Source organism: Odocoileus virginianus, chromosome 23 (assembly GCF_023699985.2).
Source record: "Odocoileus virginianus isolate 20LAN1187 ecotype Illinois chromosome 23, Ovbor_1.2, whole genome shotgun sequence".
In the NCBI taxonomy this organism is placed as follows: domain Eukaryota; kingdom Metazoa; phylum Chordata; class Mammalia; order Artiodactyla; family Cervidae; genus Odocoileus; species Odocoileus virginianus.
The window spans coordinates 48,990,480-49,016,776 of record NC_069696.1 but is presented as its reverse complement, the minus strand read 5'-3'; the positions used below and the strand labels follow the sequence as shown (position 1 = coordinate 49,016,776).

At 42.0% G+C, this 26,297-nt stretch overlaps 1 protein-coding gene across 6 annotated transcripts in view; it reads left to right on the top strand.

The window, feature by feature from the left end:
• The window catches only part of ANO4 (anoctamin 4), a 427,540-nt gene that overhangs the window by 66,685 nt on the left and 334,558 nt on the right, over positions 1-26,297 (top strand). The window contains exon 1 of one of the 6 annotated variants that reach the window (XM_070454086.1): positions 17,808-18,276. The exons of 3 other annotated variants lie outside the window; for them this stretch is intronic. Coding sequence is in view for 1 of the 3 variants with exons in the window: in XM_070454085.1 (XP_070310186.1) it covers positions 23,281-23,593 (313 nt within the window). In the remaining 2 variants the exon portion in view is untranslated. Of the gene's footprint in view, positions 1-17,807; positions 18,277-18,396; positions 18,743-23,279; positions 23,594-26,297 lie in introns of those variants that run through there. 2 more of the 6 variants (XM_070454087.1, XM_070454085.1) reach the window with 2 other exon arrangements.

Here is a 26,297-nt window from a genome sequence, read left to right as displayed (position 1 = left end):
TCACAACATGTGTAAATAGTTAATGTCTGACTTCATTATGTGAATTTCTAGAATTCTCACGTTAGTCTTTAATGACAGCAGTTGCTTTGCTTTAAAAGACCCTTTTCTTATCCCCTGTCGCTGGTGTATGTTTTGGAAGATTATTATTAAAGGCAACATTCAGTAAATGGTAATTAGTGATCTTTTTCTTTTGACTGATTCTGGTGCTGGCTCAGCAGGTGACAAATCTGCCTGCAGTACCGGAGATGCAGAGATGTGGGTTCAATTGCTGGGTTGGGAAAATCCCTCTGGAGAAGGAAATGGCAACCCGCTCCAGTGTTCTTGCCTGGAGAATCCCATGGACAGAGGAGCCTGGCAGGCTACAGTCCATAGGGTCGCAAAGAGTTGGACGTGACTGAGTGACTAAGCATGTTCTTGTGGCTAACCCAAGGCAAACTTAACTTCTCAAAGCTTCCGGTCTATGTGAGATAATCAGTGTTACGTAATGGATTGATAGAATTCCAATCAAAAGGAAATAAATCATTCCTGTGCAGGCTCATCAGTGCAAATGTGTAATGTCTGTTAGACTTACTGGCATAGTAGACATCGTTCCTCAGATCCCCATTGAATCTTTCGTAGGTATCAGGTTGGGAACCACAACTCGGTCTTATTGTTCACCTGTCTTTTCTCCTTTCTTGACAGCTAGCTCATCCGTTCTTTCCATCTTTGGGGTCTTTCTTCCTACAATATTGCCTTTACTTCCTACATCTCTGATTTCTACCTTTCACTGTTCTCTTTGACCCATAAGCATCTTGTTTATGTGAAACTCATTACTGACTTTGTTTCTCCCTATTACAATGCTCTTCCCTCCATCTGTCCAGTTACCATCAAAGTCTTTCAGTGTGGCTGATATAAAGTACCTATTCTTTCCTCTTGCACTACCAGAAAATACAGCTTTGTAGCTCTCCCCTAACACCATGGATTTATTCCGGTATTTTCTAGTCTAGCCTTCCTTTAAAAAAAAATCTCCTTATTTGGGTCCCGTGTCATAGTATTTCTTTGCTTCTCTTTCCTCTTTGCCCAACCCATAGTCACTTTCTCGAATCACTCCTTTTTGTCATGGAGGATGGGGTGCAGAATAAGCACAGGTTTTGAAGTCAGGCAGATCTGTGTTTGAATTTCAGCTCTGTCAACACTTGCTATTTGACTTTAAACAATGCTTATCTTTGCTGAGTGTCAGTGTCTGCATCTGTAAATAGGGGATAATATACCTCACTTATAAATTGTAAGGGTTAAGAGGACAATATATATGCAGTGTCTACTGTGGTGACTGGTATTTTAGACTCTCTTTACTTTGCAGTTATAATGTGGACATCACCCAAGGTTTACTGAGGCATCCTCTTGTCCTGTGAAGTAATTAGCTCTTGTTCTGTGCTGCAACTCCCAAATTTGTGTCAGACTCATCCCGCCTTCTGCATTTATCCTTCTGCCAGTCTCTGGTCCTCGTCACTGGGATGTGCCATGTAACCCCGGATTCAGCACGACTCGCATTCTCAGCTTGTGGTTATTTCCTTGGCTAATAGAATCCCAGTCTTCACAGCAGCTCAGAGGTGGAGGTTCTCTGTCCTTCCTTCCTGCCATCCCGCCAACCTGTGTGTATTGAGCAGCTTATTGAGAACCATTTGCTGCGCTCTGTACCGGGTATGCAACAGAGAGCAAAGCAGGACGGTCTGCAGCGCGAGGAGAAGGTCAGATTGAAGGGAATGTGGTGGGTGCTGGGATGGTGAAGAGCAGAGTGCTCCGAGGGTGCTGGGATGGTAAAGAGCAGAGTGCTCCGAGGGTGCTCCCTAGTTCCCCACGGAGCTGGGATGAAGGAGCGGCCCAAGTTAACTTCTCCCACCCCACCCCATTTCCAATAGATCCTTTAAAGTTTGTTAAATATCTTATTTCCATTCCCTTTTCTATTCCCACTTTATTGTTTGTTCTGTCCAAGTATTTCCAGGCACATTAGTTCTGGCTAAAAACCCTTAGGAGTTTCCAAAATCTCTTTCTAACCCATCTATCTTGCCAATTTACCTTCTAAGCAGCTGCTTAGGTCACTTCTAGAAGCACAGATCTGATCATCTCTCTCCCTTTCTTAAATATTTGTATTGGTACACTCCTAAACACACCCATACATAGTGTGTTTTGACTTTAAAGTATCTTAACTCATTTCTGGATGTGGACATGCAATAAACCTGATTTCTAGCAGCATACAGAAAACAGCTGTTATTAGAAACACTTCACAAGTTCTACTCATTGTCAGCCAGTGCTAGCATTCTGTCGCTAGAGAATGCATAGCAGTATCTGTATGTTGCAAGCTTTCAAGATAGCCTGGATTTAAAAAGCCAGTCCATTAGTTATATCTGATGGATGTAAACTTGCCTCCTAGTTCACTTTGTATCAGGAACTAAAACTGTGACCCTAACTTTCTCTTATTGGTGGGTAAAAACTATTTTATTTTCATGCTCAAAAAAATCTGTACCTATCAAGATTCAGAATGGAAAAGAGGCCACTCTGGGTATTTTAATCAGGAAAAGGATTTCCTATGGAAGTTAGGGGTTATAAAACCAGAGGAGGGTTAGAAGAACAGGCAGGGGAAGAATGCACCCAATATCTGCTTCTCAGGCTCCCCTAGATGTCTGGATTCGAGAACTGGCTATAGCTGTTTGTGGATCAGGAAGCCAGCAGCGCTACTGCCTCTCGATGGCCTTTCCTTGCCAGAAAAATAATGCACTCTAGAATCATGCTTCAGGAAACCTTACACATCCGATTTTACTTGTCACAGTGGATCTCAGTCAAAAGGTGTCAGGAAGGCAGTCTTCATCTGCTTTCCACCTTCTGAGTTTCATACAAGTGCATTGGATTAGTGGATCTGAATTCTCCTTCAGAGTCCTAGCTTCAGGGGGTCCGGAAGATGGATTCTGCCTTACCAGCCTCTGTGTGGAAAAGGAGACTAGAAGGAACAGAAGAATCAGGATGAGCAGAGCATGCAGGGCCTCCACCTGCCTGGGCCCTGCATTGCGCGTAGCCAGTGCAACCTCATGTTCAAATTGTGTGCAGTTTCATCACTGCTTTTCATGTCTTCCATCATCTACAATATCTGTCACTGGCAGATGCTAAACAGGTATTTGTTGAATGTATGAATGAACAAATGTATCCACTCCTGATCCAATTCTCTTATCTTCTGGCCATAACTGTAGCAGAAAAACCCTCCTGGCTGCTGCTAACTTTCTGCTGAAATCCTGCCCTTTTTCCCTGAAGCCCAGACAAATCTTCTCTCTTCAGAGGGTCTTCTAAAACCCTCCAGGACCCTCCCATTCTGTTGATGGTCCTTTCACCCCTGTCTTAGAGTTTATTCATCTGCCAACATCAGTTGTAGCTATGTATAGTTGACTCTTGAATTATGTGGGTTTCACTGTGTCAGTTCAGTTCAGTCACTCAGTCGTGTCCAATTCTTTGTGACTCCATGGACTGCAGCACGCCAGGCCTCCCTGTCCATCACCAACTCCCGGTGTCTACCCAAACTCATGTCCACTGAGTCGGTGATGCCATCCAACCATCTCATCCTCTGTCGTCCCCTTCTTCTCCCGCTTTCAATCTTTCCCAGCATCAGGGTCTTTTCCAATGAGTCAGTTCTTCGCATCAGGTGGCCAGAGTATTGGAGTTTCAGCTTCAGCATCCGTCCTTCCAATGAATATACAGGACTGATATCCTTTAGGATGGATTGGTTGGATCTCCTTGCAGTCCAAGAGACCCTCAAAAGTCGTCTTCAACACCACAGTTCTGGAGCATCAATTCTTTGGTACTCAACTTTATAGTCCAACTCTCACATCCATACATGAATACTAGAAAAACCATAGCTTTAACTAGATGGAACTTTGTTGGCAAAGTAATGTCTCTGCTTTTTAAAATGCTGTCTAGGTTGGTCATCACTTTTCTTTCAAGGAGCAACGCCTTTTAATTTCATGGCTGCAGTCACCATCTGCAGTGATTTTGGAGCCCCCAGAAATAAAGTCTGCCACTGTTTCCATTGTTTCCCCATCTATTTGCCATGAAGTGATGGGACCAGATGCCATGATCTTCGTTTTCTGAATGTTGAGCTTTAAGCCAACTTTGTCGCTCTCCTCTTTGACTTTCATCAAGTGATTCTTTAGTTCTTCTCTTTCTGCCATAAGGGTGGTGTCATCTGCATATCTGAGGTTATTGATATTTCTCCCAGCAGTCTTGATTCCAGCCTGTGCTTCATCAAGTCCAGCATTTCTCATGATGTATTCTGCATATAAGCTAAATAAACAGGGTGACAGTATACAGCCTTGAAGTACTACTTTCCCGATTTGGAACCAGTCTATTGTTCCATGTCCAGTTCTTACTGTTGCTTCCTGACCTGCATACAGATTTCTCAGGAGGCAGGTCAGGTGGTCTGGTATTCCCATCTCTTTCAGAATTTTCCACAGTTTGTTGTGATCCACATGGTCAAAGGCTTTGGCATAGTCAATAAAGCAGAAATAGATGTTTTTCTGTAATTCTCTTGCTTTTTTTATGATCCAACAGATGTTGGCAATTTGATCTCTGGTTCCTCTGCCTTTTCTAAAACCAGCTTGAACATCTGGAAGTTCACAGTTCACGTACTGTTGAAGCCTGGCTTGGAGAATTTTGAGCATTACTTTACTAGCATGTGAGATGAGTGCAATTGTGCGGTAGTTTGAGCATTCTTTGGCATTGCCTTTCTTTGGGATTGGAATGAAAACTGAGCTTTTCCAGTCTTGTGGCCACTGCTGAGTTTTCCAACCTTGATGGCATATTGAGCTTAGTACTTTCACAGCATCATCTTTTAGGATTTGCAATAGCTAAGATGGAATTCCGTTGCCTCCACTAGCTTTGTTTGTAGTTATGCTTCCTAAGGCCCACTTGACTTCACATTCCAGGATGTCTGGCTCTAGGTGAGTGTTCATACCATTGTGATTATCTGGGTCATGAAGATCTTTTTTGTATAGTTCTTCTGTGTATTCTTGCCACCTCTTCTTAATATTGTCTGCTTCTGTTAGGTCCATACCATTTCTGTCCTTTATTGGGCCCATCTTTGCATGAAAAGTTCCCTTGGTATCTCTAATTTCTTGAAGAGATCTCCAGTCTTTCCCATTCTATTGTTTTCCTTTATTTCTTTGCATTGATCACTGAGGAAGGCTTTCTTACCTCTCCTCGCTATTCTTTGGAACTTTGCATTCAAATGGATATCTTTCCTTTTCTCCTTTGCTTTTTGCTTCTCTTCTTTTCACAGGTGTTGGTAGGGCCTCCTCAGACAACCATTTTGCCTTTTTGCTTTTCGTTTTCTTGGGTATGGTCTTGATCACTGCCTCCTATACAATGTCACAAACCTCCGTCCATAGTTCTTCAAGCACTCTATCAGATCTAATCCCTTGAATCTATTTGTCACTTCCACTGTATATACGTAAAGGATTTGAGTTAGGTCATACCTGAATGGTCTAATGGTCTAGAACTGCATAGGTCTGCTTATACTTTTTTTAAAATAAAAATCCATGTAACACCACAGGGCCATATGATCTGAGGTGGCTTGAATCCTCTGATGGGGAATTGTAGGTGCTGAGGAACACTATAGAGAAGGGTGATTATAAATCATATATGGATTTTCATTTGTGTCTAGGGTTGGCCCCACAACCCCTGAGTTGTTCAAGAGTCAGCTACATTGTTTTTTTTACCTGCCATTACTGCATTACTTGAGCGTCAGTGTAACAGTGATTGTTGCATTCACTGCTGTGTCACCCCCCCACGTGCTTAGCTTTTCTCATCACTTTCTCCTTTATTCCTCCTTTTCTCCAGACATAGCACCTCTAACTCTTCTTCTGAAGACATTTGTTCACTCCTTATTTTCCTGCAACTACAGGTGAACTTTGATGGTTTATACATATAGACAAATCTCTGTTACTACTGTTCTACATAGGGACCTGCCTGCTCTTTTCTTAACAGATTGTTTTTTCTGTTTTAGACCTGGGCAGTAAAAAAATATAAATGTAAAAGGGAAGAAAAAAAGAAACAAGATTTTTTGTTTCCTCTCAGCATGTTAGTGAAATTAGCAGTATGTTCAGTGCTCTGGTTTGCTAGTCCTTGACGATGGAAACTCTATCAACGGAATATTCCAATCAATATAATATTCTAGTTGGAATTCTGAGTTGTCAGAACATGGCCATGCGATTTGTATGAGCATTTGTCACAGTGAATTTCTTAGAACTTCTCTTTGCTTTGTGCAGTTTATGGGAGTCCTCTTTCTTCCTCTTTTTCAGTGGTTTGTTTTCCAGACATACTTACTTAATAAGGCAACTGAAATTCATAAAGACTACCTAGTTGCTTAGTCTTCAAGAAAATTCTTTTTTTTTTTTTTGTATTAAAAGGAAAGAAAAAGTCTATTTAAGTTTTTAGGTTTCCAGCAAAATTGAGCAGAAAGTATAGAATTCCTGTCTGCTCTCTCCCCCACCTTGTCCCCACAGCTTCCCCCACTGGTACATAATTACAGTTGATGAACCTGCATTGACACGTTATCACTCAAAGTCTGGAGTTTACCTTAGGTATCACTCTTGGTGGTAGAGTCTGTGGTTTTGGACAATGGTGTGATACCATGTATCTTACAGGATCTTACCATGTATCTGACAGGATCATACGGAATAGTTTCACTGCCCTGAACGTCCTCAGTGGTTTATATCTTCTTACCCACTTCCCACTTAACCCACGGTAGCCTCTGATATTTTTATTGTTTCCATAATTTTGCTTTTTCCAGAATGTCATTTAGTTGAAATCATATAGTATGTAGCCTTTTCAGAAAGCAAATATCACAATAAAGGGAAATACACAATTTTTTTGTTTCCTAGTCCATATAAAGGTTATGTTTACACTATAGTCTATTAAGTGTGCAGTAGCATCACATTTAAAATGTGTATACCTTAATTAAATTTCTTGCAAGAAAAGCTAATATCATTTGACAAATAAGGTTGCCACAAACCTCCAGTTTGTAAAAACAAGCAAACAATGAACTATCTGCAAACTACAGTGAGTTGCAATAAAATCAGGTATCCCTGTGTCCATTTGTGGTTCCTTCATGTCTTTCCATGGCTTGATAACTCATTCCTTTTTAGTTATGAACAATATTCCATTGTCTGTACCAGTTTATTTATCGATTCACCCATTGAGGGACATCTTGGTTGCTTCCAATTTTTGACATTTATGAATAAAATAGCTATAAATATCCACATGCAGGCTTTGGTGTGGACATATGCTTCTAACTCATTTGGGTATATACCAAGGAGTATACTATAATAGCTGGATTCTATGGTAAGAGTATAAGAATGTACTTAGTTTTGTAAAAAACTAGTAAACTAGCTTCCAAAGTGGCTGTACCATTTTGCGTTCCCACCTGAGATACAGACTTATTCTTGTTGGAGGTTCAAAGTGAAAGTGAAAGTTGCTCAGTCATGTCTGACTCTTTGTGACCCCAAGAATTCTCCAGGCCAGAATACTGGAGTGTGTAGCCTTTCTCCAAGGGATCTTCCCAACCCAGGGACCGAACTCAGGTCTTCGGCATTGCAGGCGCAATTCTTTACCAGCTGAGCCACAAGAGAAGCCGGAGAATACTGGAGTGGGTAGCCTATCTCTTCTCCAGCAGATCTTCCCGACCCAGGAATCGAACCAGGGTCTCCAAGGGACAGCTTAAAAATTCATAAACAGAAAAATCCATTTCTACAAAGTTGTAGAATGGTCAGCATATGGCCTAGTTCCATTTTACCAAAATATGAGCATGTCATAGTCCTTTAAAATGGTCATTCTTCTTTCTCCTCTCAGCTCAAATAATAGAACTCAAAATTGGTTTCAGAGAAATGAGGGGAAATGGTATGAAAAGCAGACTAGAGGATCACACCTGTAGCACTGATATTTTGGCTCGTTCTTGGTCTGACTCTTGTGCATCAGCAACACTGGGAGGATGCAGGTGTTCTGGCCCCCACCCAGCTGACTTGGACAGGTTACTGTGATGTCTTGAGTGGGCCTCCGTTACTGATACGGATGTCCCCCATTCAGCCATCCCAGAGGGAGTTTAGTTTTTTAGGAGCTGATGGCTAGTGCAGCTATTGGCAGAGGGGTTGTTATTCCAGATCTTTGACTGCATCCCAGCTAATTTTCTATAAGGGGAGTAGGTGATGAAACTGTAGAGTCCTCTGGCTGGTGTGGAGAGTCCATTGCAAGCCCCAGGTTTTGCCCTATGCCAGCAAACCACAGCGCTTCTTGTAATAATGCCTGTATGTTGAGTGTGGACCTGAACTTCTAAGGAACATTAGCAATCCCAGTCTCAACAGTGAAATTCTCTACTTGGACAGACAGGGCTATTTCCCCTCCAAACTTAAATGCTAATGAAATCTCTCCAATAAGCCGCTTCTGCCTGAGAGAAACAACAACCTTTCCTCTGCCTGACAATTCAAAGTAGAAGGGATGTTTGGAATGCTTCAATTATCTGCAAGATGCCCCAGTTAGTTAAGTTACTATTAAAAATCGGGAGTTTCAGAAGTTGAATCTTCATGGAGTAAGTTAATGCCTGTGCTGTTTTATAATTTCAGAAAGGAGAATTTTTATATTTAAACTTAAAAAAAATGAGCTAATTAGAAATTAGCTCAGAGGGATTTTTTAATTCTCTGAACTGCAGGGGTTTTTTTTGGCCAATGATATTCGAAGAATTCTCCAAACATGCACTGAGCGTTCATCGATGCCAGGCATTGCAATAAACAGGTTAGAAAGATAGGTGGAATATTCTTTCATTCCTCAGGGAACAGTCTAGTAAGATGTACATGAAAGCCCAGTCTTTCTAGAACCATTGAAGTGAGAGTTTCCAGAGAAGGTTTGTCTCTGGGGATGCAGAGATGAATAAAACTCAAGACTAGGACTCTCCTGAAGGAATCAGGTAATAACACAGTTATAATGCTGTGTGATCAGTGCTATCACTTGAGGATGATGAACTCTATTAGAGGATAGGGCTTCCCTGGTAGCTCAGGTGGTAAAGAATCCACCTGCAATGCAGGAGACCATGGTTCGATTCCTGGATCAGGAAGATCTGGAGAAGGGATAGGCTACCCACTCCAGTATTTTTGGGCTTCCCTTGTGGGTCAGGTGGTAAAGAATCCCCCTGCAATGCGGGAGATCTGGGTTTGAGGAGGGAGTGTCAGGAAAAGCCTGGAAGAGGAGGGAGAGGCTTGGGTTGGGTCTTAGAGAATAAGTAAGAGTTCAGGAGGAACGGGGCTGGGACAAGAAATTCTAAACATAGGGAAAAGGTTGTGTCAGGACCCTGACATTTTAAACAGATTGGTGAATTCTGGAGCTGAGTGTTAGGGCTGTTTAAAATGTTAGGGTACAAAAGGAAGGTAAATGGGAGTGATAGGGAAGGAAAAGTGGAAGAATCTTGGGGGGCTCTCGTGTGATAAGGGAAGGAGTGCACTTCATCCTGGACATGGTGATGAAGCAGAGAAGCAGTTTCAGTGGGAGAGGGAAGGCTGGCATTTTCACTTAAAAATCCTCAGTAGCTGCAAAGGATGCCTTGGACAGAGGGAGGTGCAAGGCAGGGAGACTGCTTCTGGAACTATTAAGCTGAGGGAAGAATTTGTAGCTAGGCTAGGGTAGTGAGAGTGAGGAGATGTTGGAGGAAAGGAGGTGAAACGGACAAGATGAATTAAAGCAAGGATGATGCTGAGATTTCTAGGTACCCTGTAAAGTGAGCTGTGTGAGACAGTGAGAGACTTTATTTTTTTGGGCTCCAAAATCACTGCAGATGGTGACTGCAGCCTTGAAATTAAGATGCTTTCTCCTTGGAAGAAAAGTTATGACCAACCTAGACAGCATATTAAAAGGCAGAGACATTACTTTGCCAAAGGTCTGTCTAGTCAAAGCTTTGGTTTTTCCAGTAGTCCTGTATGGATGTGAGAGTTGGACTATAAAGAAAGCTGAGTGCTGAAGAATTGATGCTTTTGAACTGTGGTGTTGGAGAAGACTCTTGAGAGTCTCTTGGACTGAAAGGAGATCAGTCCTGGGTGTTCATTGCAAGGACTGATGTTGAAGCTGACACTCTAATACTTTGGCCACCTGATGCGAAGAACTGACTCACTGGAAAAGACCCTGATACTGGGAAAGATTGAAGGCAGGAGGAGAAGGAGATGACAGAGGATGAGATGGTTGGGTGGCATCACCAACTCAATGGACATGAGTGTGGGTAAACTCCAGGAGTTGGTGATGGACAGGGAAGCCTGTCGTGCTGTGGTTCATGGGGTCGCAAAGAGTCGGACACGACTGAGCAACTGAACTGAAAATGACCTGAATAGTCTTCTACATAAGAATTCAATAAATGTTCATTTCTTTGGGCAACAGAGTAGATAGTGATTCTCTTAAGTGGAGAAAAAGAAAGCTAGAGGAAGATTTGGGAGAAAAAGATGTATTTGGTATTGGGACTCAGACATTTGTTCCTTTACAAAACAAAACAAAAAACTACATGTTTTCTGCCAGTGACAAATTCATATGGTCATTTGGTAGATTGGTGTATATTGTTAATTAAAAAATACTCTAATTGAAAACTGTCTTTCCAGATGACCAGTGGAAAGTACGCTTCGTATATTATACACGATTGCCTTGATTATTTATTTATTAGGCCACCTCTGGGGCCGGGCTAGTCAGAAACAGTGATGATATGGTCAGGTTTGGGAGGATTTCTGTACTTTGCCTTTCCAGACAGCTCCTTGGGAGGAAAGAGAAATTGTCTAGGTTCCCATGCTCCTGATAGAAAAAAGCCATTTGTTCTAGTTAATGCTTCGGAAACCAAGGACCTTGTCAATTTCTTCTTGGGATCAGCTTGTACCAGAGTAATTTTAACATAATGTTAAGGAAAGGAGGATGAAAAATAAGGATCCAATAAACCTCCTGACATCAAATAAACATAATTTAACTTTTTTGCTCAGTGTTTCATTTCCAGTTATGTGAGTGAAGATCATCACGCCTATCTTGGTAATTCCTATTTCTAAGGGAACTAGGAGTTACATATTGATTCTAGGTACCCCTTGTCCCTGGATAGCATTTTAATGTCTGTTAATGAGCATTACGCATTAATTAAATACCTATAATAAACTGGAACACTGTGGTATTACCCTGAATACCATATTAATTGCAAGGTTTCATTCCCCTATAAGAGTCAAGATAACTGGAAATTTGTCGAGATGGAGAGAAACATGGGAATAGTTGTTCAAGTATTGGTCATGCTGTAAATATTCGAGAAGCAGATACTGAGTGTATATTATGTTCTGGACATTATGTTAGGCTCTGGGGACACAATGAAAAGCACAAGATCAGTCTTTGCTGGAGAGGAACATATGTTATATTGCAAAGGACAAATAGGCAATCAAATAAATGATAACAGATGGAGGTAGATGTTGTCAGAGGTAAATGATAAGAGTGAAGAAAGGGATGTGCTGAGAAAATGACAGGCAGGGTCAAGGAAGTCTTTCCGAGGAGCCACACCAGGATCTAAAGGAAAGGATGGGGCAGAGGGAACCCATACTCAGACCCTGGGGTGGGAATGAGCTCTGCAAGTTCAAGAGGCAGAAAGAGGGCCACGGTTGGGGTGTATGCAGATACAGTGGAGCGAGGGAGACATGGCTTTTTTCCTCTGACCAATCATGGAAGGCTGATTAGAGACTTTGAAATGAAACCGACATGTATATACTACAGACAGACATATATCCCATCTCATTTAACAGTGTGGTGAGTTAACTGTTGTTACCTCCATTTCCTAGAAGAGGGAGCTGGGTATCAGGGAGCAGATCTACAGATCTCGGGCCCAAGTCGGGGCCGTTCCACTCTCCCACTGCGCCCTAACTGCAGACAGCAGAGCTGGAGCAAGGCACTTGGAATGATTAGGTGCTGAGTCACTGGACTCCTAGGCTGGCGTCCCTTAAACTGCGTGATGGCTTTGGGGTATTAACAGTTGTCAAACAATGACAGCAGTGATGATACCAACACCTCCTACTACGTACTTTATAAGTACTTTACCACACAGTTCATCCTTTGTGGCTCAGAAGAACCCTCAAAGGTAAGCAGGACATGTTCTATTTTTCTGTAGGTTAAGAAATTAACCTGAAGTGACACAAGACAAAGTTGGGATTTGCCTCTTCTGATTCTAATCCAGGGCTCTTTCTTTAACCAGAAAAACTCCCGATTGAAGGAGGACATAAATATGGCTCATAAGCTTGTCGTCCTTCAGACTTCCAGAAAACGAATATGTACTTTTTTTTCAAAGTGCTTTTGATTGTGAATAAGAAGCATAAAATATAGACTCCCTCTCATGGGTTTATTGAGCTTCTATTGTGTGTCAAGCACTAGGACTATCAAAGGATTATAGTGAAATAGGTTGAAATTACTAATTTAGCACAGTGTTTCTTACCCTGTGATACAGGACTAGAAAAAATGCTCTGGAAATACAAAGGAAGAAGTAATTAAGTCACTTTGGGGAATTTGGGGAAGACCTCACCAAGATGATGACAGTGAACTAGGCCTTGAAGGATGAATATTTGGGTTTCTCCGGGAGGGGAACAGGAAAATTATTCTAGGAAAAACAGATAAGAATACCATGATGAAAGAGTATGGCGATTCTGAGGAATAGGAACTCATTGACTGTATCTGGAGCATGGAATATATAGGAAATAATTATGGGTAAGGAGGCTGCAGACTGAGGCTGTTTGCAGAGAGCCGTGAATGCCAGGCTCAGGTGGTGCTGCATTTGGCTTGAGCATCCCAGGTTTACTAGTAAGGGGATGATGTGATTGTATTTTCTGGGTTTTACAAAACAAGTGCCATTGGCAAAGGGCAGTGGGACTGGAACAGAGCAAAGTCTAGAAACTATTGTAGTCGTGAAGGAGAAAGAAGAAAGCCCTGCATCAGTTGTAATCCCTGATTATGTGCTGAAGACGAATGGCAGGAACACTGGGCTGAGGGACTGATCGGCTGCGAAGGCACGCTGATCGTGTTTTGAACATACACACCAAGGGCCACATTGGTACACATACACGTGCTCCTTATTTTGGCCTCCCTACACTTAGCCCAGTTCTCCCTGATCCTTCAAGGCATCTGTTGATTGTTTTTTTCCATCCTCAAAAGAGGAGAAAGTGTTATAAGACTGTAATCTTACAGATTCTTTCTATATGATTTGATCTTTGAGCCCATAGGAATCTTCTGGCTGAGAAATGGTGAGTGCAATCAAATTTTTGAAGAGTTGGATGCTATGATGATATTTATGTCCTGCAGATTATTTATTTGGAACTGTTGTTGCAAATTTGAAAGCCCGCCTACTAAGCACTTTGGGGAGATTATTCCCAGCCAGTGACCTCTGGTAGGGAAACATTAGCAGAGCAACTTGTTCTCTCTCTGTTTCAGGCCTCCTGCTGAATGCTGAAGGAGAATTTAGATATTAGATAAAGACTCTAATGTTTCTTTCAGATCCCACACATTTCTAAAATACGCTTTCCTTTCACTTTTTTTTTTTTTTATTTAACTAACTGTGGACCACTCATCCTGGCTTTAAAATGCAATGTAGGGTCATAATTATTTAAAAAATCAACAAATACAGTTTGCTTGCTCTTTAATTTTTAAATTATAAGCATCAATAATTTATTTCAGTTGCAGAGAAGGGCTACACTTAATCTCTGAAGTAAAATGAGTTTTTCTGCTTTAGCTTGAATTTGTTTCGGTCTCCTTTCACCCGTATACATGTAACACTATGGGAAGGGTCCCCAGATAATCTCTACATGCAGTCAGAACCATCTGCGGGGAGCCTTCCCTGTTCATATCAGTGTTTCCATGAAGGACAGGCAGCATCTTGAGGCTATTCTAGTGGCTCATATACTGACATTTCCACTTGCAAAAGCTTTCAACTCCCTGTACCTCAGTTATTTCAATAAAGATGAAATTCATGTTCTGTGAGTGCTGTGAAGACCAAAAGAGGTGTGAAACCACTGCAACGAAGTCTGGTACAAGTGAAGTTTCAGTAAATATTAGCTCCTTTAAACACCAGTTTATAGAAGTCAGGTAAGACAGGTGCAGGCTTTACTTTAGGGAGATTATAATTTAGTTTTCAAAACCAGTGATTGGCAGAATATTATTTAAAATTCCTCCTTTTCCATTGTTCTGTGCGTCTGTTTTGATGCCAGTACAGTGGTGTTTTATTGCTGTAGCTTTGTAATATAGTCCAAAGTCATGGGGCCTGATACCGCCAGCTCCATTCTTTCTCAAGATTGCTTTGCATATTTTGTATTTCCATACAGATTTTAGGATCCTTTGTTCTAGTTCTGTGAAAAAGGTCATTGGTATTTGGATAGGGATTGCATTGAATCTGTAGACAAATACAATATGTTATCACTTATATGTAGACTCTAACAAATGAATGAATATAATGGAAACAGATTCCCAGATATGGAGAATAAACTAGTAGTTACCAGTGAGGATAGAGTACTGGAGAGGAGTAAAATAGGGGTAGGGGACTAAGAGGTACAAACGCCTATGTATAAAATATAATCTTCAAGGATATATTGTACAGTACAGGAAATACAGTCAATATTTTATAACTTTTGACTCACTTGTACAACTGAAACTAATAGAATATTGTAAATCAACTGTACCTCAATAAAAAGAAAATCCTTGATTCTCATGTCTCCTGTTAAGTGTCTGATGTCAAAAATTGAATTACACAGCCATTTACCTCCTTGGTGATCTAGAAAATAGGTATGTTTTTACTTTTTCTATTCAGATTAGTTACAGAGAGTGGAATCCAGTATCAGTGTTAAAGACTGAGCTTGAAGAATCTTTGACTAGGATTAATACAGCTCTGTCAGGGAGCTCAGTTCAGTTCAGTCTCTCAGTAATGTCCAACTCTTTGCAACCCCATGGTCTGCAGCACGCCAGGCCTCCCTGTCCATCACCATCTCCCGGAGATTACCCAAACTCATGTCCATTGAGTCGGTGATGCCATCCAACCATTTCATCCTCTGTTGTCCCCTTCTCCAAGTCAGAGAGCTACTTGAAAGCAAATTTCCTGAAAGAGCTTTGTTTTTTTCCAAATAAATGGCAGGTATAGGTACATAATCAAATTATCTTGTAGTCTGTTTTTTTAAAAAGGCATTAAATCATACTAATGCAGATTTTTAGCCAAATTCTCTTGTCCATTGAAATGGCCTACGAACATTTAAGTACTGTTACTGCAGTGAGCAAGATACAGTCCCTGAAATTGTTTAGTTTAATTGACTTGGATAAATATTTTGTGATTGAAACAATTAATTGTTGCTACCTGAAATGGGAGGTATTTCTGTCTTTTGAGCAGGTAGGAGTGAAGGCCAAATTTTAAAAATTAATTGCATTTGAGTAAGTGACTGTGGAATACTTGTTTTCATTGACCCAATTGTTATAGAGATGTGCAATTATTTAATCAGCTAAGTAATTTGTACTTTTGTAGTCTTATCATTTTCATGCTTCATTATAACCCTATGTACTCAAAGTATTGAACCTATTCCATAAACAGTATTAATCTCAATTACTTTGGTAGCTTTAAATAATACTGCCTTATTAAATATGTTCTTTGTTATGCTGTCTGTGTTTTTGCAGCATCAGAAACTGTTGATGCTGATAAAAGCAAACATTCAGTGAAAAAACCTTTTCATATTTTAATTAATTAAAAAAATAAATGGTGCATTTATAGTTCTCAAATGATTTTGGTTATGGAAAACACATTATTAGGCTAATTTAGAACTTTGAATCCAAAATCCAACTTCATGGCTTGGTTTTATCTATGGGACATTACAACAGTAGAACATTTTCCATTGTGGCAAGAATTGCAGTGTTGAAATTTTGAAAAGATTTCGTTTCGTCCATGGGACTATAAATTTCTTGAAGGCAGGACCCACCGCTTTTATTTCTGTGCTGCCTGATCCTGTGGTTAAAATTTGCTGATTAGAGTGGAACTGAAGTGAATAACACAACAGAATTTGAGACTGAATCTCCCAGGCAGGTTTTCCTTGTGTAATGTACATAGGATGAACCTGATGAAATCAACCTTTTTTTCATTTCAAAAATTTCATTTTATTCTGTTCATCTGTGGAATATTTTTACGGCTTCCTGCTGTAACTCATTTGGGTAGTGAGTTAACTGTTTCCTTGGAATTTAGCCCTTTTCTTTTTTCCCCTGCAATCCTGCTTTAAAAAAAAATTTTTTTTGAGATAGATGTTTATTTTTTTCCAAACTGTAAACTTTTTATTGGGTATAGCCAATTAGCTATGTTGTGGTAGTTCCAGGTGAATAGCAAAGGGATTCAGCCTTACACATACATGTATCCATTCTTCTCCAAACCCCTCTCCCATCCATAGTGCTTCCTTTTACTTGGCAGTATTCAGGCTTCCCAAAGTTAGCTTAAGTCTGGGTTCAGATTGCAACACAATGTCCAAATGATCCTTCAAGTTGTAGGAAAAAGCTGAAATAAAATTAAAGACTCTATCATGTACACCACCTGAAATCAAACCAACCCAGCCACATGTGTGTCTTCTGTTAACTCTTGGCTAGTACAAAGAGCTAATATTTCTTGCAAAGATAAAAAGATGACCCAAGACAATTTCCCCAAGTTAAACAGTTCTGAAGTTTTACTGTGGGATCCAATTCAACTGGCATTTAACTCTAGAGCCAACACCCCAGTTTAATTTAATCACCACAAACATAGAGTCGCCGAGAGCCATACATGACGCAAGTGACTTAGCAGGCATGCGTGCACAGCCAAAACTGAATGAGTACATATGAACTGAGTTTACAATTCAGTGTTAAAGTAGAATGGGCAGAAAGGTAGGCAGAAAAAGTATAATATTCTTTACTTGTCAGTCAGTACTACAGAAATCGCTCATTTCCCTGTTTTATTAGTCTAGCTCAGAGTTTTTCAAACTTCTGTGTGCCTATGACCTATTATACAGGTCAGTTCAGTTCAGTCGCTCAGTCATGTCTGACTCTGCAACCCCATGAGCTGTAGCATGCCAGGCTTCCCTGTCCATCACCAACTCCTGGAGCTTACTTAAACTCATGTCCATCGAGTCACGATGCCATCCAACCATCTCATCATTATACAGGTATTTTTACCCAAATCCACGCATTCTATCTTATAGGTGATATAAGAAACCTCAAAAAGAAATGTCACTATCTTTATAAACTGTCTCTAATAAGTACTCTGTCTATATTTTATATAAGAACATTTATCAAAACTGAAAGATTTTAGACCTTTAACCCATTGCTGTCTAAAAGTCTCGCTTGTGAAACTGGGATCCAGGTCCCTGGTATTTCATCCTGTGTCTTGGGCATGAAGCAGCTCATGGTCCAAAGTGTCATTATTGTATTCATGGTGACTTCTCTGCTCACATCATCAGGGCTATCAGGTCTGTGAGATGCCGTTAGATATCATTTAGGATGGGTTTCAAGGCTGGCTTCTTGCAGAGATGCTGTGGGATGCTTAAGCAAACTTCTGGATTGGTTGGTATAACTATGGGGCTTTGGGTCTTATTTTTAAAAACAAAAAGTAATTAGCCTCCAACTAATAAAAATAAATGGAAAAAAAAACAAAGCAAATATTATCAGCAACTGGGCAGAGGAGGAGAAGATGCCAATCCTGCCCAACTCCGGTGGAGGCAGGGGGCTGTCCTGCCTCGCTGAGAACGGGCTGTTATCCACTGCTCTCTTGTCACGCTGACACGGCCCCCTGGCTGGGCTGATTGGTCGCTGGCCATAACTGATGGGGAATTCTGATATTCTAGCCGGTAGTTCCTCACACTCCAAAGAGGTGCCTTCCCATCTCTCTCTTCACCTTCCGACCCCGGCCTTGTGCTCAGCCTCCCCCCACCCCGCCACCCCTGCCCCCCGGGGGGAGGAGAGCCCTGGGCGTGATGCTCTGAAATCCACCAGGCAGTTCGCGCTCCAGCTCGCCCTCCGGAGAGTCCTGTTCCCGACTTCTCGGGGCTTTTACAGCAGAAACAACTGCATGCGGGCCGGGGTGGGGGAGGCCGAGGAGGACTTGGGTATGTTGGTTTTCTCGTCTTTCATCACTTTGCTGGCCTCATCCGTTGCCTAGATCTCCGCGGTGGATTTCTTTCTGTCTAAGACTCTGAGGAAGGATCCCTTCTCCTTCTGTCGACTCTTTCTATTTTTATGGTAAGTGCTTACATTCAGTGAGCAGCCCTGCTGCAGTGAAGTGAACGCTTAGCTAGCTCTCTCTCTTCCCAGCTAAGCTTGGTGACCTTCTCTCTGCGTTTCTCTAGTGTTCCTGGGTCCACGTCTGGGGTGGGGAGTGGGGATCCAGCTATTGAAAACGCCGGAGGGTCATCTGTCTGGCTTGTTTGTCTTTTTGTTTTGTTTAATTGTTTCCATAAACGGAGCTCTTCGGCTGTGATGGAAACATAAGCACTCTCTCTTTGTCCTTGAAGCGGCAGCCTGGGAGATGTGAGCATGGTGGTAAACTGCAGCAGTGTGCAGGGAATCCGGGGAGGGCGACTGACAAATCTGGGGGCGAGATGAGCCCTCGGCGTGCTCAGGTGCACTCTCTCCGAATCCGGAAGGGCCGGGCTGCTCGGCCCACCCAGCGCACTGTTCCATCTTTCCCGGAGACGACGGCACACGTGTGAGTTATGTCGGAGTCGGCTGGGGGCAGCGGCGCTGTAAGCACCTGCCTGTGGGTCCGCACCGGCCCTGCGTCTTTCTCCTGGGCTTTACAACTCGGGCGGTAACGTTGGCGGCGGCGGGAGGACCCCTGTGCCCGCGGACGGAGTAGACGGCATGACCTCATTGCTTTTTCTCTGGAATTTCAGGGTGCCTGTTCTGCAGACGGGTCTCTTCCCATCCTCTTCCCGGGGTGGTGAGGCAGTGACAAGAGGCACGTTTTTTTTGAGTTGACAACATAGTTTCAGTCCTCCTCTTGAGATAAAAGGCTTGGAGGCTGTTAGAATGGTTAGACTTTGCTATCAGAACAGAAGCAGGGTTGGAAGGAAGATCGGTGCATGTTGCGGTGACATCAGGCCGGCTGTTTTGTTGCAGGGCATTTACTCTTAGATTCGTGTTCTGATTTTTCACCTTGTCTCTGAGGCTGCTGGCTCCGGCACCACAGCTTCGGGTTAATTATTGGCAGCCCCTGGAAGTCCAAAGGAAACACATCGTGAACACAAAGTAGAGTTCTATCTTGTGGAACCTGGGGTTAAAGGGGAGTCTCTTCTCATAGGGAGTTGTCTGTCTTTTTTTTTTTTTTTTTTTTTTGGGTAGCAGGTGTCTTGGATTATTTTGGTCACCGCAGCATTCCAAAGAATAAGCTTTGCAGTTCTCATTCTGCTCGTTATTTTCCAGTCGAACTGGAGATGGGTTATCTTGATTTTGTGTGGGTTTTCTGATTGTGGTCCATTTAACTCTAGGGAGGGGGAAATGTGGGGTGAAATTTCTGGTCTTTCTCCCTGTTGATTGGGAGTTTGGAACGTAAAGTTGCTTGACTGGCTTGCTTTTTCTCACCGCTCTTATTTCTACCCTCAGTGTGGATTTGTCTTAAAATAGTGGTGATGACATCAGACATATGCTTTTATCTTGTTCCCTAGGTACATTTGGTTGGTTTTGGTGGAGCGTTCTTTAAATACGTGAAAGCATATATTAAAACAAAGAACAAGAATTTGTAGATGTTTACATTATATCCCAGCTTCACAGTGAAACCAGCAAATAGGATAACAGCAACAAATTAGGATCCTTGCATACTGTAATCTCTGAATCATTAAATAATGTTTTAAATACTTTCATCATTGTTTGCATTAGCTATTCTAATATCCATACTTCCCTACACTTAGTTATGGCTGGGAGCAATGTTGTCATTTAACTGGCTGACTTCTGTGCTTCCTTTGATTCTAAGGTTTAGTTGTTGACTTTCAACTCTACTGGTGTTTTCTTACTTTGCTTAATTATTTCCCCTCCAATTGCAAGGATTTTTATCAGGTGCTTGGCAACTCAACTTGACGTATTCATCAAGATGGAAAGAGTTATAGAGTCAGCTTGGGTGTCTTGGAAATAGACCCTGCATTTCACAAGACAGGCCATTTCAGATGCATTTAGAAATCTTTTGTTTTAATTAGTAGCAACATTAGCTTTGAGAGAAAATACTGTGGGCGTCCTTCATTTTACTGAGCAGAATATTCATCTGTGCCATCAGAATTGTATATATGCAGCATATTCACAAGTGTATTGTTTACTTGTGACTGTTGTGTACATATTTTCAGTATTTGTAGCATGCTCATTTAGAGAGGAGGAGAAACATTTCTGAGACTGCTTTGCATTCTCCAGCTAGTTTTTTTGTTTTTTTTGGTAGGGATTTCCCCAGTGATTCCACACCCCTCCTCCAGATAACGCCTTTGGGAATTTCCCTGAATTGGGAGAATGCATTCTTTGTGTTTGCTTGTTTCACAGCATGATGCCAGCTTAATTCTTTTGCAGGGTCTCTGAAGGCAGCGTATACAACCACTGCAGGAAATACTGGTAAAAGCTGTGCTGAATGGAGCCAGTGACTCTTAGCCTCTTGGTGTGGTGTAGTCACTGCAACATTTTGTGTGTGTGTATGTGTGTGTGTGTTTAGGTGCTATGTCGTGCAACCAATTTTGCTTGCAACTGTAGCAAGTTGTATTTATTTGAAATGGGTCTAGAAACACTTAGATAGATGTAGATACAGTTACTCATACAACTGTCATTAAAACAGTGCTTTTACTGTTTCTTTTGATGATGATCTAATTTGAAACCTATAGCTTATATTCTGAGTCAGTATTTTCCATTTTTTATCTTCTGTCTGCTTTCTTTCCTACTTCTGCTTTATGTTTCTATGCATGAACATGCATATGTGCCCTCCTGTAAACTCAATGAAGATTGTTTGATTAATGAAGAGTTGGTTAACAGCTTCTCTTCCAGTAACCAAACTCTTGTGTTCAACCTGTAATCATGTAACTGAGAGAAGAAATTGCCCCTGTTAGTATAACTATAACCACATGTGTCTACAGGCCTTCTTGTCATTGAAACTACTTTCCATAGTTGATTACTAGGACCAGAAATAGAATCACTTTTGCATTTTAATTGATGACATTCTAGATTTGTCTAGGTTGGAATGCCCTCAAATCTTGACATGTTTACTATTTAAAAGGTCTTTTGGTAAAGAGGGGGAGTTTATGGATGATACAAAATAAAATCACTTGATTGTGGGTACAGCCTTTCTTTGGAAATTGAATGAACTGTATCATTAAGGATGTTGGCTAAATTTTCCTGTGGCTTTTTAAAATATAATTAAGGTGACATATTCCTTTACTATCTCTCCATGAGCCCCCCCCCCCACTTTTTTTTAAAGAGTAAGAAGAAAATATAACTCCCACATAAAGCTGCTTAGAGGGAGAACCATTTTTTAACAGAGGTTCAAAACCACTTCCAACACCAGCTATGGTGATCTACTTTGAAAGGAACTTGCTGGTCAATTGGCAACTCAGACAGATTGTATAAAAGAGGAGAAATTCTTCATGAGCTGCGTTGAAGACTGCATTTTTGATCTGTCTCCCTTCTGAATTCATCTAGGACTGTAGTCACTAGGTCAGCTTTGCAGAAAAAAATCATGTTCTTAGGAGCTTAATAATCTACCCACACTGTCATAAATGTTTATGTTGCAAGTTATATCTCTTGGGTGGTAAAGGGAGTTGGCAGAATTTTGGAGGAGAGTCAAATCACAGCCCGAAAATAATGTGAGATGAAAGGGGAAAAATTCCTCCCCATACTTAGCATGCATTCTCCACTCTGGCTGTTGGCCTTTAAGTCTGAAGAGTCAAGAAACTGTTAAAAATACATAATGACAGGTTTGGTGGGCCTGTTCTCTAATAGCAATCTCTGACCCCTAAGTAGGCATCTGCTGAGTGGCCTTTTGGCTTGCAGCCCTTCTTATAGGAAGCAGACATACTCTCATACAGCAGGAATTCACTCACATTTTCCCATTGGCCTCCCCCTGGGGACCTCCTGTAAGTGTCGGAGAGGGAGCAGTGTCTGGGCACCATTAGAGACCATGGGCAGTCCCAGCAGGATGCCTTCAGGACCCCAAGTGCCTCTCTGGTCTCAGCCACCAACTGGCTGTCAGACTCAGACTCATAATTGGGCTTGGAGGACCAGATAATCTGCAAAGTGAAAGTGAAAATGTGAGTTGCTCAGTCGTGTCCAACTCTCTGTGGCCCCATGGGCTGTAGTCTGCCAGGCTCCTCTGTTCATGGGAGTTCCCAGGCAAGAATACTGGAGTGGGTAGCCCATCCCTTTCTCCAGGAGATCTTCCTGACCCAGGGATCGAACTCAGGTCTGCCGCATTGTGGGCAGATTCTTTACTGTCTGAGCTACGAGGGAAGCCCCAGATAATCTGAGGGCTCTCCCAGTCACTTAAAAATCATGAACTGTTGTTCCAGCTCTATTTTTCTTTACTAGATGGGTGATTCTAAGGCAGTTGACCCAGATGAGACATTCCTGGGGGATGGGGAATGGGCTGTGCCTTCCCTTAACCCTGCAAGACCCAGCATGTCATGACAGTGATACGATCATCAGAGTTACTCAGAAACATGTGCTGATGGTGATCCTTCATGGTCAGGGCTTGTGTGGGTATGGCGACTACCTGCTGCCCTGGGGACACCTTGAAATACCTCTCCTTGTCATCAAAAGGGACCTGGAGGAGTCTCTAACCTACTCTCTGGTTTCATAGATAAGAAAGCTAAAGTCCCGGGAAGTTAAGTCACTACCACAGAAGAGAGATCTGGTCCGCACCTGGGCAAGACAGTCAGTGTGCATGGATTCACTGAGACAGCAGCTCCACTCCTGGGGTGGGTCCCCTTCCACGATACACAGCTGACACTTACTGTGTCATTCTTTGCTCACAAAACTGCTTTGTGGCCTCCAACTCACTGCTGTCCATTATTTCTGGGGTTATTTCATGCAGATTACGTGGCTGTGCCAGTCAGAGTGAGTCACATCAAGCAACTGTTTATGGTCATGTGTTTATGCTTGTGCGGAAATGCATTTTTTTATATTGAAACTGCTTTTCTTATGAACATTTCAAGAATTAAAAAAACATTATGCTTGATTTCCCACCCCCTGGGCTTCAGCTGTTTCCGTTCTGCTGAGGGGGTGATGTTTACGGATCAGTTCCTTTGTCTATTTGCTCCAGGATTCGTTGAGCACCTGACGCGCCCCCCAGTGCCGGGCAGTGGGGGCCTCCTGGTGACCCAGCTGGACCCCGCCATTGCTCTGAGGGCGTTCAGTCTAGGGACGCTTCATGGAGTTCATCATCTCTTGCCTTTTTCAGCCAGTGGTCTGCTTGCCGTTTCATACTGGTTTCTCCAAGAGCCCAAGTTGAGAAACAGTTCGCCTGGGCAGTTCTTTCCTGTGATTATTCCACTGAGAAGTTCTTTTCATAGAAAAGCACCTTTGCTGTCACTGCAAGGTATATCTTTACCATTTTCCAAAATAGTATTTTTAGCTTGTGATTTTTGTTACCTGATTGAACAAAAGAGATTAATTAGCTGAACTTGTTTGTGCTGTTGTTGGGATTCACCAAGATGACTGTTACCATTTTTTGGCAAAACTAGCCTGATTCCTGGAATTGTAAATTCAGAGTCTGGATAGTACAGCGTCCATGGAACTAATGGTAGGTTAAAGACCAAATTCCTTAGCCTTCTATACCAGGTCTGTTATAATGTACAGCTATTGCGCCTATGCTCTGCTTCTTGTTCTGCAACTCCCCTAGAACATTCCAGAAATACCAAAACTTTTGCAGTGCTCAGGAGTAAGGCACTCTCACTTGCATCTGTGCCTCTGTAGATACTGTTTCTCCTGAGACTAACTTTCTAGACAAGCTCAGTATCTCCCATGGAAATTTTTTGACCCTTACCACCTTTACTGATCCTTGTGCCCAAAGCTGAGCTAGGTAGACCCTGTCTGTCCTCTTACATACCTCGTTGGACTTGATATAGGCCTCATAGGGCTTTATAAATTATTATTATAATTACTTGTCTACTTGCCTCTCTCCCAAGTAGGCAGTTTGTTCCTTGAGGGCAGGGACCATATTTTTTCATCTCTATATCCCAAGGCCCAGCAGAGTGACTGCTGAATAGCAGATATCCAATAATTCTTGAGTCAGGGACTGAGCAATAACAATAATTCTTGAACAAACAGATTGAGAATCACCATAGAAAACCTAGGGTCCTGGTATTGGAAATGGCTGCTCTGTGTGGAAAACTTAATTTTTCAAAATAATGTGACTGTATGAATTGTACTGAAAAGGATAAAGAGATTGGCAGCCATCCTGTGTAATCCATTAGAAATTCTACGTGAAATCCCAGAAAATGTCTCTGCCTCCCAGTGAGTTTCAATAAACAGTTAAGAATTTATTAAGTGTCTTCTCTAAGCAGAGCCTTGTGTCAGGTCCCCAGGAATGAAAGATTTAAAGAAAAAAGAGAGCAGTGTAATTCCTGTCCTCCAAAAAGCCACAAACTAGTGAGAACTTATTCTGTGACCTGGTTACAAGGCAGCAGAGTCTAGTAGGCTGTAGACTTCAGGTGCGACTGAAGTAGAAAGGTCATTTTAGGCAGAGGGGCTGGCTTGAGTAAGAACTTAGAGATGGGATGGTGGGTCAACAATGAGGTGGCTTTGGTTGGAAGATAAAGGGAGTGGATGGGCCTGTAAGGAGAGGGCTGGAAAATGCAGAGGAGGATAAGGAACTTTTGGGTGGGAGAGATGGCAGTGGTATCAGAAGATCTGAGTGGCAGTTGATGATTTCTGTAAGTTGGGAGATAATAGAGTCTAGAAAAAGCCAGTTAGAAATTTGTTTGGAATCTCTTCTCGGGTTTAATTGAGTCAAAATTCTGTATTCAGCAGGGGAGAAATGCAGTTGCTTAGCATAAGACATGTGTTTCTCACCCACCCCTTTTGCCCTTGAGGGTATAGTTTGACATTCAAAGTCATCACAAGGAAGTGAAGCTGGGAAATCTAACCTAAATCAATCAGTTTTAGACCTAGAGAGAGTTGAGGACTGAGGTCACTGAAGTGCCTGTTAACACACTGTCCAGAGTGTAAAGAACCCCCTAAACCCTTTGGTGCTTTATTGCTAATAATTTATGGCTTTTTTCTTTGGCGATTAGCTTTGTGCTATTTACAAAGAATATAATCATCTTACCCTGATGCTAGGAAAGATTGAAGGTGGGAGGAGAAGGGGATGACAGAGGATGAGATGGTTGGATGGCATCACTGACTCCATGAACATGAGTTTGAGCAAGCTCCAGGAGTTGGTGATGGACAGGGAAGCCTGGTGTGCTGCAGTCCATGTGGTCACAAAGAGTCAGACATGACTGAGTGACTGAACTGAACTGATAATCATCATCTTATGAACCAGTGGGTATAGGCATGCATGAACTAGTTTCATGTAGGTGAAAAAGTGGCTTAGAAAATTTTGTGTTAGTTCATCCCTGAAGTATGATTTCTGCTATGTCTTCCCTCCTTTTTTTTTTTTTTCTTTTAAGAGTCAGGAAACATATGTTTAGGAAGTGGTGAGTAGTTAAGTTTTGTACATCTCAGAGTTGGATCTGATCAGATGACTCTCCATCTTGAAAGTAACCTAAAAAAGATTGAGGAGGATCTCTAAATATCTTGGCCAGAGTATGAAAGCAAATCTTGTTTACGGAGTGAGAGATGATGAGATAGAACAGCTTCATTCACTTACTTACTCATTTAACGAGGACTACTGAACGTTTATGGGCTTCCCTAGTGCCTCAGAAGGTAAAGAATCTGCCATCAATGCAGGAGAACCGAGTTCGATCCCTGGGTCAGGAAGATCCCCTGGAGAAGGGAATGGCGACCCGCTCCAGTATTCTTGCCAGGGATATCCCATGGACAGAGGAGCCTGGCATGGTGTCGCAAAGAGTCGGACATGACTGAGTGACTAACGTGCACGCTGAACACTTGTAATACTATGCTCCTGGCCCAGTTGTGGGCACTGAAGAAACAGGCAAAATGGTCAATGTCTTGTCTTCATGGAGCAAACATTGTGGTAGGAGGCGAGGAGGAAGCATTATTTTGGCCCATACAAAGCATGTCAGATGGTGATAAGCACTATGGGGAAAAAAATGAATATTTTGTTCGCATTTGGCTTT